Genomic DNA, 15,692 nt, shown 5'->3' with positions numbered 1-15,692 from the left:
TCTACTGGTTTACTTGGTGTGCTCTTTCTTTTCTTGAGGTGGTTTTGCTTTATTTTTAGGTTGTACTCCAATAATTACTCGTGCCTTTGGTATGCTGTGTTTGTGTATCAGTGGTGTTTTGCCTTAAACCTGCTGTTTGGGTTATTTATTATTTTCTAGCAACTGTTTGGTTTCCGAGTTACCTTGGCCACTGCAAATGCGTGTGTGCCTTATATACAAGGTATTTCATCATTAATTCATTTATCATAAGCTTGAAGACCAATCAGTTGCCTTAATGCTCAATCATGTGTTTTCTAAGGCTGTACAAGTGGATTAAGTGGTGGTTTACCTTGAGTAGTTCTCCATTTTTTTACGGTTGGGTTCCTCCTGACATAGTCTATATAATCTGGTTTCCTTCTGGCTTCAAACCTAATTCGCCTACTAAAATTTCCTTTCTCTCCAATGATCAATTCTCAAGTTACTGCCTCCACCAACTCATTTCACTTCTGGAGGCCTAGAATTTGAACTAACTAGTTCATATCCCTAGTTGGGCAAACCCTTTCCATGTTCCTCAATCAAGGAAGGATCTAGTGGTAGTTATGAAGGCTTTTGGGACTTTTGTTGAATTATAAGTTATGAGCTGATAGAATGAGTTTTATGATTTAAATGGTGTATCCACTTGTGCTTAGAATGCCAAGTGTAAAGTTTTGATTTGTAAAGGCCATGAGAGCCATGTGAATTTCTTATGTTTTGATTACTTGTTAGATGTGTGGCTGTGATCTAATCTAGGAGAGAGAATAGATCCAACAGTCTCTAACAGTTATTTTCATTATCTCACGACTTGTGTGAGAGAGAAGATTGGATATATTAGAAATCTAAGAGAGCACCTCTACAACTTGTAGAAAGTGAGAAGAAACTTTTTTCCAATTTTATCATCTTCTTCAAGTCTATTCAACATAAGAATAATCACAGTTTGATTCAATCTAACATGGCCTCGGAGTCGGGTTGCGATTAGAACTGGGCGTGCACAGTCAATTCAAACATCAACAGTGTTGAGTTTTCTGGGTTCACACAAGCTCGCGATGGCTGGATATGGGACTGCTGAAGTGAGGACTCAGATTTTCTCCGGTGAGAACTACGAGTTTTGGAAAATCAAAATGGTCACCATTTTCAAGTCACATGGACTATGGAATCTGGTGGAGAAAGGGATTACGACTCCTGATGAAGATACAGACGCTCATGGTGACGATGATGAGAAAATGGCTGCAATCTTCATGAAAGATGCAAAAGCCCTCGGTATCATTCAAAGCGTAGTCTCCGATCAGATCTTCCCTCGAATCGCAAACGCAGACTCAGCAAAAGTGGCGTGGGATCTATTATATAGTGAATATCATGGTGGGGATCAGGTAAGGTTTGTGAAACTCCAAAATCATAGACGAGAATTTGAATACACTAGAATGCGTGATGATGAATCCTTGTCTGGGTATCTTACTCGTTTAAATTAGTTTAGAATGTGTTAATTAGTCTCACTAAGATGTATGATCCTATATGTTTAGTGATAGAAAACACCAAATGTTTGGAATCTGTTGAGTTGTAAGAGGTACTAGCTATATTAAATAGGAGTCAAGAGCAGAGGTTTGATTTGCACTCCTCTGATGCAACTGAGAGAGCATTTTCTTCTCTTACTATTAATCCAAAAGGACAGAATCGAGGGTATGCTCAATCTAGTACATTTAAGTCACAGAGAAATTATAATCAGAAGGGCAAGAAGTAGGACTCAAAACTCAAGTTTCAACAAAAGCCATTTGTTAATGCTGCACAGAATGTTACTTCTGCTCAAATCATGAGTCAAGATGGTACAAAACCTCAGTGCAAGGTGTGCTCCAAATTTCATTATGGTGAATGTAGGCATAAGGGGAAATCTAAATGATATAACTGTGATAGATTTGGGCACTGGGGCAAAGAATGTACTGTTGGAAAAGCTGTTCATAAAGCAAAATATGCAAATCAAATGGAAGTGACTGGAAACTTATTCTATGCAAATTGTGCTGTTGCTGAATCAAAAATTAATGGGGAATGGTATATTGACAGTGGATACAGCAACCATATGACAGGGAATGTTGATCTTCTTGTTGATGTGAAGACCAATGTTACAGGGAAAGTTCAAATGCCAACAAAAGTGTTAGTGAATGTGGCAAAATGAGATCACTGGCAATTGAAACTAATAGAGGGAGGAAATACATCAGAGAAGTCATGTACTTACCTGGTTTAAAGGATAATCTACTAAGTGTGGGACAAATGGATGAGCACAAATATTATCTTGTGTTTGGTGGAAGTATGTGTACTGTTTTTTATGGTCCTTCTCTGGAATGTCAAATTATCAGTGTGAAAATGAAAGGAAACAAGTGCTATCCTCTATCTCTTAGGCCCGAGAACCAACTTGTGTTGAAGACTAGTTTTGCTCACTGTACTTAGACTTGGCACAGAAGATTAGGCCACTTAAGCTTTGGTGGAATTAAACAGATGAAGGATAAAGACATGGTTCATGGTCTACCATATCTAGAAGAGTATGATAAAGTCTGTGAAGGTTGTCAATATGGTAAACAACACAGAGAAAGCTTTCCTAGTGGTCAAGCACAAAGAGCAGGTGCTCCACTCGAATTAGTTCATGTTGATTTATGTGGGCCAATGAGAAATGAATCCACTGGAGGAAACAAGTATATTATGCTGCTTGTGGATGATGCAACAAGAATTATTTGGGTATACTTCCTTAGATATAAATCTGATGCTTTCTCTTGCTTCAAGAAGTTCAAAGCAATGACTGAGTTGCAAACTGGTTTAAAGGTGAAATGTCTGAGGAGTGACAGAGGAAGGGAGTTCATATCTACTGAATTCAATCAGTTTTGTGATACAGAAGGCATTCAAAGGCAACTTTCTCTTGCATACATTCCACAACAAAATGGAGTGGTGGAGAGGAAATATAGAAATGTGGTTGAAATGGCCAAGTCTATGCTACATGATAAAGGGATGCCTTACTATATGTGGGTAGAAGCTGTGCATACTGCAGTTTTTATTCTGAATCGATGTCCTACTAAGTCTCTTAACAACATAACCTCCTTTGAAGCCTACAGTGGAAGGAAACCGGGAATTGCTCATTTGAAGGTTTTTGGCTCAGTTTGCTATATCCACACTCCATCTGAGCTAAGGCACAAACTAGAAGCTAAGAGTCTGAAGGGAGTTTTTGTTGGTTATGCAAAGTGTAAGAAAGGGTACATAGTTTTTTATCCACTCTCTAAAAGGATAATATTGTCGAGAGATGTTGTGTTTGATGAAGATTCAAGTTTGGACTGGCAAGGAAGCACAGAGAAACATGTAACTATGCCCAACTATGAATGATAGTCTATTGAAATACCAAGAAGTGAGTTCACAGAAGATGAGACTCAAGTCTCAAATACCTTGTCACCTGGTAGTTTGAGAGAAACTCCAAGTGGTACTGATGACGTTCAGATTACTCCACAAGTATAGTCAAGTGAGTCTTCTAGCAGATCATGTGAAGGTGTGAAAGATTTTCAAGTTTTTTATCATACTCCATTGAAATGGAGAAACTTGGATGATGTACTTGCTTAATGCAACTTATGTATTATAGAACCTCAGAAGTATGAAGATGCTACTGAGGATAAGTCTTGGATGAAAGCCATGAAGGATGAGCTCTCCATGATTGAAAAAAATGCAACCTGGGAACTGGTAGGCAGACCATCAAACAAGCCTATAATTGGAATTAAATGGGTGTTTAAGACCAAACTCAATCTTGATGGAACTGTGCAAAAGAACAAGGCAAGGTTTGCTGCGAAGGGATATGCCTAAAAACCAGGAATAGACTACAATCAGACTTTTGCCCCTATTGCTAGGTTGGATACAATAAGAACTCTTATTGCTTTAGCTGCACAAAAGAGTTGGAAACTCTATCAGCTTGATGTCAAATCTGCCTTTCTGAATGGTGTTCTGGAAGAAGAGGTATATGTAGAACAACCTGATGGATTTGTGATCACATGAAAGGAAGACAAGGTGTATAAACTTCATAAAGCTCTCTATGGTCTCAAACAGGCACCTAGAGCCTAGTATAGGGAGATTGACACTTATCTTGCACAATGTGGTTTTATGAAGAGTCTAAGTGAGGCTACCCTCTACACCAAAGCAAGGGGAGATGAAATTCTGATTGTTTCAATTTATATGGATGACATAGTGTATACAGGGAATAGCAATGATCTGTTGAAAGAATTCAAGGAGGATATGATGGTCAAGTATGAAATGACTGATTTGGGTCTTCTCCATCATTTTCTTGGCATGGGAATTATTCAAACTCACTCTAGTACTTTTATTCACCAAAGATAGAATGTTGCTTATCTGTTGAATAAATTTGGCCTAAGTGAGTGCAAATATGTATTCACACCTCGTCCCATCAGATAAGTTGTGTAAAGATGATGGTAGTGGATCAGCAAGTGAGGAACAATATAGAAGAATTATGGGAAGCTTGCTATATCTTACTGCCACTCGACCAGATATAATGTATGCTGCCAGTCTCCTTGCTAAGTTCATGCACAGTCCCACAAATAAGCATTTTGGTACTACTAAAAGAGTGCTAAGATACATTAAAGGCACCCTGGATTATGGCTTGGAGTATGTAAAGGGAAAGAATGCAATGCTAATTGGGTTTTGTGATAGTAGTTGGGGAGGATCGGTTGATGACAGCAAAAGCACTTCTGGATATGCTTTTTCTTTTGGCAGTGGGGTGTTTTCATGGGCTTCAGTGAAACAAAATTGTGTTGCTCAAGCTATTTGGCTCAGGTTTTTCCTTGAAGACTTTGGTGAATTACAAACTAAAGCAACTCCAGTGCACTGTGACAATATAGATGCAATTGCAATCACCAATAATCCGATGTTCCATCAGAAAACCAAGCACATTGATAGAAGGTATCATTTCATCAAGGATGCACTATAAGAAGGGGTTATTGACCTAGTGTACTGTCTAACAAATGATCCAGTTGCAGACATCTTCACTAAAGCCCTAACCAAGGATCAGTTCAACTATCTCAAAGACATGATTGGTGTGGAATCAGCTCAAAAATAAAAGGGAAGTGTTGAATTATAAGTTATAAGCTGATAGAATGAGTTTTATAATTTAAATGGTGTATCCACATATGCTTAGAATGCCAAGTGTAAAGTTTTGATTTGTAAAGGCCATGAGAGCCATGTGAATTTCTTATGTTTTGATTACTTGTTAGATGTGTGGCTGTGATCTAATCTAGGAGAGAGAATAGACCAACAGTCCCTAACAGTTATTTTCCTTATCTCGCCAGGGTGAGTACGTACACCCTTTCTTCTACTCTAAATGTTGAGAATATGCAAAGTAGGGTGCCTATGGGCAAGATGTTTGGACAACCTTCGGAACCAAGGCTAATTAAGTGGACGCTTGGCCTCCTCTAGAAGTATGAAGTCAAGAATACATTCTACCTGGACCACTTTAGGCGGAAGTGGTTTACGGTTGAATTTATGAATGATGATGCCGATAAAAAGTATGCCATGGGTAATCAGCCCAGGTATGTTTTTGGCCAAATATTCTATCTGAATGATTGGACTATGGAGTTCGGTGATCTGGATTCAAATAATAAGTTAATGGTTTGGGTGAGGCTTCCTAGATTTAAGGAGGAGAATCTTATCAAGGGTGATTACATAGCCTCTAGGAAACGTTTTACATGTGGATGAGGTTACGCTGAGACTAAATAAGGTCTTTGTGAAAGTGCTGGTGGAGGTTGATTTACGGTTCCCCTTAAAGAGGGTGATGATTGTTAATCAGGATAAGGATCATCCTATCCTGATTAGCTATGAAAGTTATTTGAGTTTGTTTCTACTGTGGTCGAAGAAGAATGGAGGGACATGTGTGTTCTGAGCTAGAGGTGAATGGTGGATGTTTCTTGATTGACAGGGTGTTTGACGATGAACCACTAATATTTCCTGAAGATTTTAAGGTTGATGACGATGTGAAGGATGAATTGCAAAAAGATGTTGTGTTTTGTTTTCCATCTGTGGTGAATCATGAGGAAGATAATGTTGAGATGGAGGTAGTTGGACAAATGACTGGGGTTGAATCATAGGAAGATGAGAAGATTAAAATTCATAGAGATGTTGGTAAGGAAGTAAGGAAGGTGGCTAAGAACAAATGGGTGCTACGCCCAGATTTAGTTAAAGATTGGAGGAGTACTGCAAAGAATGCTGAGAATATGCAAAAGGTAAGTCTTATTGATAACTACAATTGCTTTATTGTGCATCGAAGGCAAGATAGTTAGAATTTATTTAGGGTGGAATTTATGGGGGCCTTTGTTCCCCCTGGGTTCGTTAATTGTTTGGTGTATGTTCAATTTCATTGCATAGGTATTTTTTTTATGGAGTGCTTCTATTGTCTTTTTTTTTTTTTTTCTTTTTTTTTTTTAATTTTGTATACGTTTAGCTTGGCTAGTTATGTTAATTACTTAGTGAGCTGTTATGTGTGTTTTTGTTCAAAATCAGGATAGAGGGTCTGTTGGAGGAAGTAGGGTTGCTGAGAACATGGGTGAGTCTTCTAGGGATGCTGTGAATGCAAGTTTGGCTGCTGAGGGGTCTTGGCTTACTCCTAGAGCCACTGTTGGAATGATGAGCCCAAGGAAGAAAATCTGAGAGGAGTTGGCAACTCAGGAAGGAACTAGCTATCTCAAAGAACTGGATTTATGAGGTGTCTATCGTGGAATTGTAGGGGTATTAGGAGGAAATACTTTAGTAGTAATTTTAATTTTCTATGGAGTTTAGTTAAGTTGGACTTTTTTTGCTTGCTTGAAGTTAAGGTGTCCCTTGATAAGGTCCCTAAGAACTTTTATGTTAATCATTTTGACAATGTATTTTGCTGTGATTCTGTGGGATGAACTGGGGGTCTTTGCTTATGCTGGAATGATACTATTGTTGCTATTAATATTATATCTTCTACTAAATTTATTCAATGTGTGATTAAAAATTTAACCAATAATCGTGAACAAGTAGTTACCTTTATTTGTGCTTTTCCACAACATATGCAACCTTCTCTTGGGAAGAGATACTTAGTTTGAATCCAATGAATAAACCCTGGTGCCTAATATGAGATTTTAATAATATTGTTAACCTCTTTGAGAAGGCTGGTGGTAGTTAGATCTGGCATTCGTGTCGTGTTTTTCGTGTTCGTGTCGTTTTCGTGTCATACCTGATATCTTAACAGGTCGTGTCGTGTAACACCCGTTAAAATAAACAGGTAAAACGACCCGACCCGTTACTCATTAAGGAAAATATATTTTAAACCAATAAATAATCAAATGAAAAACATAATACTAAATAAGTATATACATACCATATTGTCACATTCAAAACATAAAAACGCATTTTTCTTTTAAGTATATTTTCGCTTACCTAAATTGATTGCTCTAGCTTTTTTCTTTGCAAGACTCGTATTTGTATTGTCTATACTTTCGCTTCCAAGATCTCATTTTGTTCCCATTATAATCTCCACGGGCTCCTCATCACTAAGGTTTACTGAATCTGAATCTCTAGCATCCATTGCTTCTAAAACAAAATGGGTATAAATTAATTAATAGCTTAATTAATTAAGTAAAGTCTTTAATAGTTTTTTAATTAATTTAGAAGTGTAAAAAATATAGAAAAAATATATAAACGCTCGTAATGACAAGCTTTACAACTTTCATGAAGAGCTTAACTTCGAAATTTGCCATTATAATCACATAAATCATAGATCAAAATTTAATCGTTGATTGTTGTTTACATTTACGCTTCATTGTTCTCATCAAATTTTGTTTTTTTCTTCAGATTTTCTTTTTTGAAAACATGATCTATTAGAGGATGCAGGAAGATGAACGGTTTGAATTGTTAATATTATATTCAGAGTTTTACGGTTAGTGAAAATATTGTTTGATATTTATAAAGTTTCTACAAACTATATGACATTGACTCATATTTCAGTGAACTGTAAATATCGAAACGTGATATCAAAAATCTGAACCGTTCATCTTCTTACATCCGCCAGATGATTATGTTTTCAAAAAAGAAAATTTTAAAAATGAAATTCAGTAAAAAGAATAGAGCGTAAATGACAATCGATGAGTAAATATAAATTTAAGGTTTATGGATTATAGTGTTGGATTTCGAAGCTGACCCCTTCATGAAAGTTGTAATGCTTGTCACTATGAGTGATTGTATATTTATTTTTTACATTTTTTACACTTCTACAATAATTATTATTAATTTTATTAATTTTGCCCTCAAATATAAAACATGAGGGTTTGGAGGATTTTAAAAATCTAAACGATAATGTAAGTGTATCCATTATCTACTCATGGAAGAATAATGATGAATCACAAGTGTTTATATATTCTTTCACATTTTTCATACTTGTATGTATGTCTTCTTAGTTCTTGCCTATACAAATACTATACTAGTTTATTTTAATTTTGGACAACATGTTAAGTAAAATTTATCCTAATAATGATAATAAGGAATTCTCATAATAAAAATAAATAATGACTAAAACTTTTTTTTTTAACTTATATAGAATAATAATACAAAACTATATATTTAATATAGAATATATTGTATATATTAATATGGCTATTGAATTTTATAATAAATTTTTTGGTAATTAAACTTCAAAATTATCAAAATAATTTTTTTCTTAACGGGTCAAAACGGGTTAGCCACGTGTATACCCGTTAAGAACTCATTATTAAAGGGTTCTTAACGGGTCACCTGATAATGACCCGCTTAGTTATCATGTTAACTCGAAATCCGTTATTTTCGTGTCGTGTCACCGTGTCGTGTCAGCAACTGCCGGGCTAGTGGTAGTCAGTTTACCACTACGGACATGAGTAACTTCATCAATTTTCTTATTCTTGGGAGCCTTGTTTCCTTGAGGGTCTTCTGGTGTTCCGTTTACTTGGATTAATGGCCATCTAGATAATACAGTAATCTTTGAAAGGCTTGATAGGGTGGTTGTCACAACCCGTCCCGAATGTTTATATTATTTTGTCCTCGAGAGCATGAAAATTACTACTTTGCCCTTGAGTGTTTGGTGGTGGTGTGTGTAAATGCGCTAAGGATTTGGACCAATTTATTTTCTTCCTAAGTAATTGGATCCAATTAGAACTTAGGTTTTCTTTGTTTTTGGTTTGGCTGCCCAAATCTGGACCACACATTTCAACACACACATACATCCAATGACTCTCTCTCTCTCTCTCATTCCCTCTCGGATTTTCTTTCCTTTTCCGTACAATTGTACAGTCAATCTCTCAACGAGCTTCACCAGTCGCGGATTGAGTTAGATTAGGTGGTTTTTGGACTCCTTGCAAGCTCAAGAGTCGAAGCATACCCTTGGCTAGACGTGAGGACTTGTAGAACTTAAGTTAACCGAGCTCTGGTGAAGGGTGAATTTTCTCCGACGTGATCGCGAAGGTTTTAGGTTGTTTTGAGACCTAAGAAGGTATTATTCTTGCTTTTCTAGCACGTTGGATCAATTTTGGAGTAGTTTTGATGTAAGAACTCTCGGGGTTTAGTGAGTTGCAGAGGTGGCCGGATTGTCGTAATTTTTCCGGCGAGATCCCGTGAGTTTTAGGACCTAAAAGTGGTAAGGTTTTGTTCCTCTCATCCTAAGCTTCAATTTGGTACAAATTTCATTAAATTTGGTTGAGAAATGGAAGAGATATTAAGGTTTGAAGTTTTTCCAGTTTTCGGTGACATAGACGGTGACGGCGAGGGAATCAAGTGACTCGCCGGAGAAGAAGGCAAATATTCTGTCAACTTTGACAAAATATTCTAACGGTGTCAGGTATATTTAACTGCATATTCTAATATTTAACGGAATATTCCATAATGCCGTTAAGGAATCCGTCAATGTGCCAGGCACGTGCTTGCGTGTGGGCCGCGCGTCTGGTCATGCCTTGGCCGTCGCGTGACGGCGCGTGAGTGATCGGAAAATTTTTCTAAAAATATGGGAATGTTCCTAAGGTTGAGTAGGTCACGTTGGTATATTCAAACACCCCAATTAAGCAATGTAAGAGAAGTTATTACCTAGTTTTGATTATGTGCTTAAAAATAACGTTTAATTAGTTGTTTCGCATATAGGTGAGACCTGTCCTGAGGACGAGCGCAGTCAAGCAAGGTTCGGGGGTTACGACCCTTCCACATATCAGTGAGTGGGCTTTTGGTTTTCAGTATATATATACACTTGGTATTTTTTCCCAAAAAACTTAATTAAATGGTTTGATACTTTGAAATGTCATGTCAAATGCTCTCTATGTTTGATTTTGCATTAGTATGGTTATATATATTGTTGCTCGACGCTGTGGACGCTCAGGTAAGCTTCAAGTGAGTATATTGATGGTTGTGAATATATTAGTGCTGAGATGTACTTCGAGCTTATTATCCTGCACCCCGGTGTTAGTGCTTCGCCCGAGGACAGGGCCTAACCTTCACGTGATCGTTCACCTCCCGCACCACACGCTCACCTTGGATCCAAGGCAGGTGCCAGCCTGTCGTACAGACCACTTTAGGTGGTTCCGACTCGTAGGTGATTTGTGATACTTCGCACAGCCTTCACTTGACCGTAGCACTTGAGCGTATTTATTTACACCTAGCCTGTCGTACATACCACATTAGGTGGTTCCGACTCGTGTGCAGAATTTGATTAATGAGTTGTGGGCCCAGCCGTACAGGTCACTTTAGGTGACTCCGGCTGGCATACTATTTTATATTGATTTATTGCACTTGACTTACTTATTTCTTTCTGAGATTTGACATGGTATACTTGGTGGACTTGCTATTTTGAATATGATTTTGAGATATACTCGTATATGATATTTTCTGGGAATTATATACAGCTTTTACGGCGAGGGGTTACTACTTTGATAGTGAAATGGTTTTGAAAAGCTTTATTTTTGCCCACTCACACTTTCTATTTTGCGCCCCTCTAGGTTCTAGTTAAGAGTGCTTGTTGGTGGCTCACGAGGAATTCACGGTAGCTCTAACAGATTATCACAAATGTAAGACCATCTTTGGTATTGTATAATTAGTATTCGTCCTGCTGGACTACACTTAGGTTACCTACACTCTGGTTATGTGTAGTCACTTTTAATATCGCACTTTCACCTTATCTCATCTAGTGTTTTAGTCAGTTGGTTTTTATTTATTCGCATTTCTTATATCATTATTGCTTTCGCACTGTGCACATGGCTACGTCACCCTCACATGATGGTCAGCATGCCTCGATATTATGTCGAGTTGTGTCAGTGGTAGCTAATCCTACCCGGGTTGCTGAGTTCCCTTAATTTAAGTTACATAATTTCCAATATTTGCATCTAATCACTCTGATGGAGAGAAGCTTAGTGACCTTAGCGGGGTTATCTTAATTTGCTGGCAAATCCGGAATATCAGCCCATTTCCGACCCGTGCGACTTTATTGGCTATCTCTACTGGTGATATGTATCTTAAATCCAATGCTAAGAAGTGTAAATAAAAGTACTTGTGATAACTCCACGATAATTAAGTGACATCCTCTGATCATGGCTACGTCAAATTAAATTTTGATGGTTTTTTGGTAGCTCTGGACAAAGCAACAACTGGTTTTGCTATCCGAAATGACATTGGACATCTTATTGGTGGTGGTGCTGTTAACTTTCATGGGGCTAGTATCTCGGAAGTGGAAGCGAGGGGTTTAAGAGAGGGGCTTTTGTTTGCTCTAAGGAAAGAAATTTCAAATATTATGGTGGAAGGCGACTCTAAGCTTGTCATTCATGCATTTCAATAGATTCGGCAGTTTCTGACACGACACGAAAATAACAGATTTCAGGTCAACACGATAACTAATCGGGTCATTATCGGATGACCCATTATGAACCCGTTATTAATGGGTTCTTTACGGGTATACACGCGGGTAACATGTGAGTAACCCGTTTCGACCTGTTAAGAAAAAAATTATTTTGATAATTTTAAAGTTTAATTACTAAAAGATTTATTATAAAATACAATAGCCATATTAATATATACAATATATTCTATATTAAATATATAGTTTTGTATTATTATTCTATATAAGTTAAAAAAAAAAAGTTTTAGTCATTATTTATTTTTATTATGAGAGTTCCTTATTATCATTACCAGGATAAATTTTACTTAACATGTTGTTGTATTATTATTCGTGTCGGGTATGACATGAAAACGACACGAATACCAGGTCTACAGTTCAAGGTCTATGCTTGATCCCCTCGAATCTTGTTCATATCAATAAAGATATCAGGTGGCTGGCCGCCAAATTTAGTAGCATCAAGTGGAACCACATTTTCAGAACAGCTAACTTTGTGGTTGATACTTTTGCCCGTTAGGGTCTCTTGATCTCGGATTGTTATATTTGGGATTATTGTACCCCAAGTTTTGCCTCTTCTGTTCTTACACTTATAGTTATGGAAACAGTTGTATTCATAGTTTCTCTTTTTAATGAATTGTTCTTCAAAAAAGAAATTATACTTCGAGTTCGATTATTAATTGAAAGTTCCCATGACGGTGAGGTTAGTCAAAAACTATAAAAGGAAAAAGAAAAGTACACACGAAGACACACATTTTAGAGAACTTCGGCCACCAAAAGAAAAAGCAAAGAGATGATGGGTTTGCCGTTTACAAAAAGAAAAGTTGCTTAAATACCTAAAATAAAGTGATGTGGGTTTTTGTTGGACAGCATGAAGCTAGACAGAATCAGCAGCCCTTTCAAAGTTGATGGAAATTTGAGTGCTAGCTACTTTATGCTATAGGATAACACCACCTTCTTTTGAAGAATACTGTTTCGTATTAGAAGAGAAAAAAAACTGAGGGCATAGAGCTTTCACAAGAATATTAAAGCCAACACCAATTTGTGGTCTTCCATCACAATGATTATGCATTCTCCATATCTTCTAAGTACCAGAGAGATCTCTCCATCCGCTTAATTAACCTGTAAGCATGATTAATTCCCATAATCAATGATTGATTAATGATAATATATACACACACAATTAACTACTAAAGTGGAGGGAAAATATTTGTATTTTATTTACCCATCGTTTTCCTGCAAATTGAGAGAAGAACAATTAGAATAGCTAAACCTGCTACTGCCCCAACAATAATGGCCACTGTCTTTCCCGCATTGTCTTCGTTAGAGAAATCTATACAAACATGAAAAGAAAAAGTGAGAGGAATAGTAGTATTTATCCATAATACGTAAACATTTGATTGAAGATAAGCAAAAGCTGCCACCATCGCATGTACAAGAGTGATTACAACTTTTCAATACTCTCTTTTTCCTTAATAAATCCGTAATTTCTATCTCGAGAATTGCTACTCAGCCTCTCTTAAAAGCAATTTGAGCGGAACATATTAACACCTAATTTTACCTTATATAATGTTCCGACCTGAGTGCATTCATGATAACACAAAATGAATAATACACATGTCATTAAGTCACACATAATCTTATTTTAAGACAGTCTAAATAACATTTTTGAAGCACTCCTTCTCAACAAAATGTAGCTTTAAGGGATTCACTAATAAACTTAATACACGGGGATATATGTATATATATCTAGAAATCAGTGAGTGTGGAATATGTGGACTTTTCCTTCTTTGTTACTTAAAAGAATAGAGCAACACATTTTGATCAGTACATCAAAGCTTATAATCAACTATAAGGCTAGCAAATTGTTGAAGCAAATCAGAAAATGATCAAAGAAACTACTACTACGTACCACCCCTTTAGTGCTTTGGCCTTTTACTTTATTGACCTTGGTTTGATAAATTTTTCCTGTTTTGCTTTCAATAATTAAAGTGGTCAACATGTTATTTTAATTATATAACATTTTGGCCCTAATAATTGAACTATCTTAATTTCAAAAACTTATCTAACAAATGAAGTTAGCCAAAATGATCTCTGAGATTAGCATAACAATTAATTTAGTCCTTAACATTGAAAATCGGTACAATTGGTCCCCGTTTGTCCACCGTCAATCATTTTTGTCCTTCTATGAAAAATTTCTTTTATATTGAGGGTATTTTTGTCCATTCAACTCATTAACTTGCTTTTTCCCATTAACAAAGATTTTCTACCGAATGATCAAAATGATTGATAGTGGACAAACATATGGATAACTTCTATCGATTTTCAATGTCAAAGACCAAAGTGAGAAGTTATGCCAATCTTAGGGACCATTTTGGCTAAAAAGCCTAGATAATTTCCTATTCTCTATTACATCATTCTTAATTTATGATCCAAAGGACAATCTTAATCTGATTTTATCATGGTTTTGCTTTCAATGCTGCCACTATAGAGAAGATGAGTATAATTGTACCTGAGGCTTTATAGTAGCCAGAAGCCCAATACCGAGCATAACACTGAGCCAAGAACACATCCACAGCTGCTGCTGATCCACATAAACTCTTCAACTTTCCAACAGCATCAGCAATGCAAGAAGAGCAGTCGTTTTGGGTCAGATCGCCCAAACACTGAGCAAACCCTTCAACCAAACCAGAGCTACTAACTCTAAAACCATTTGCTCCTTGCAAGTCAGCAAGCACATCATCCCTTCGCCGAAAGAATTCAACATCATCTGTCCCACCACTTTTACTGCATTTTCTATACCTTAGGCTTGTATCAAGCTTGCCCAAGAAATCAACATGCTCATATCTTATAAGGCATCCGTCTAACTGCAGGGAAGCCCCATACGAGTAGGGACATACCAAAGTGATTTGATTCACTGCGCTTACGATGCATTTTGAGCAGTCGAAAATCTTTAAGTCACCTCGGCACTGGTACAAACCGTAGATGGATCCTTCTGGTGTTGAGCTTCCATTTCCGACTGCAAAATTGTTGTAAGAGACTTGAGAGGATGAGCTGACGACTGATGATAGAAAAGAGTTGAGGTTGGCTTCAAAGGGTGAGTTTGGTTGGTATTTTTCTTGGGAGCAGCCTGCATAGATGAAGATGCGGGATTTGATTGGGTAGCCATGGATAGTGATTAGAGTAGAAAAGAGAAAGAAAATAGAGGAGGTTATTATTCTCTGGGCTAAGATTGTTTTCTGTGTAGAGTAGTGTAAGTGAAGGTTGTTCATGACCATTTTTTTCCCTTGCTTTTTTTTGTCGATCTGGTATCACTTTCCTTTTGTATTGTTTTTGTTTTGTGGTTTGGTGGTGATGGTTTGAGAGAGTGAGAGTGAGGGATTGGTTGCTTTTTGGTCTTTCTTCATTTCTCATGTGAACACTTTGCGATGAAGAAAGGGCCCATATTTTCTCTTTAAGGGTCTACCTGTATGTGTTCTTAGTTAAAGCATCTGCTCAAAAGTTATGCTCTTTTTATTCTGAGATGCTCAAAATTATACTTTGATCTAGAATAGATAGTCATAAAGATGAGCACGCAGACTGGTTCTTTTATTACTAGACATAAAACCCTATCAAGTGCCGTGGGGGAACGTCAAAACACAAGCCGACATGTGATAAGTTTAAAACAAGTACCGTAACTTGGCGTGCCTAATTCATGTATCTATATATGATACAAAATAAATTGTCATAGTATAGCTGCATTCTATTTCGGGATTTTATAACAAATGATCATTGAAATCGGCTTATCTTT

General features: G+C 36.9%; 1 protein-coding gene and 1 long non-coding RNA gene across 2 annotated transcripts; one reads left to right on the top strand and one right to left on the bottom strand.

Moving 5' to 3' along the window:
- The first annotated feature begins 5,824 nt into the window (after positions 1 to 5,824).
- LOC126630534 (uncharacterized) lies at positions 5,825 to 7,007 on the top strand. Its single transcript, XR_007626027.1, has 2 exons — positions 5,825 to 6,266; positions 6,544 to 7,007. It is a non-coding gene; the product is annotated as an uncharacterized LOC126630534 (long non-coding RNA).
- Positions 7,008 to 12,656: 5,649 nt separating this feature from the next.
- LOC126627923 (plasmodesmata-located protein 8-like) lies at positions 12,657 to 15,362 on the bottom strand. The gene is made up of 3 exons (XM_050297489.1): positions 14,415 to 15,362; positions 13,128 to 13,235; positions 12,657 to 13,024 (listed from the first exon to the last, which is right to left on the bottom strand). Exons 1-3 carry the CDS (start codon positions 15,178 to 15,180, stop codon positions 13,020 to 13,022), a joined length of 879 nt encoding a protein of 292 aa, XP_050153446.1. The 5' UTR covers positions 15,181 to 15,362; the 3' UTR covers positions 12,657 to 13,019.
- Between the last annotated feature and the right edge of the window lie 330 nt (positions 15,363 to 15,692).

The sequence above is a fragment of the Malus sylvestris genome, chromosome 7, assembly GCF_916048215.2.
Source record: "Malus sylvestris chromosome 7, drMalSylv7.2, whole genome shotgun sequence".
Taxonomy (NCBI): domain Eukaryota; kingdom Viridiplantae; phylum Streptophyta; class Magnoliopsida; order Rosales; family Rosaceae; genus Malus; species Malus sylvestris.
Note: the sequence above shows the minus strand (reverse complement) of the source record. Positions and strands in the feature narration are given on the sequence as shown.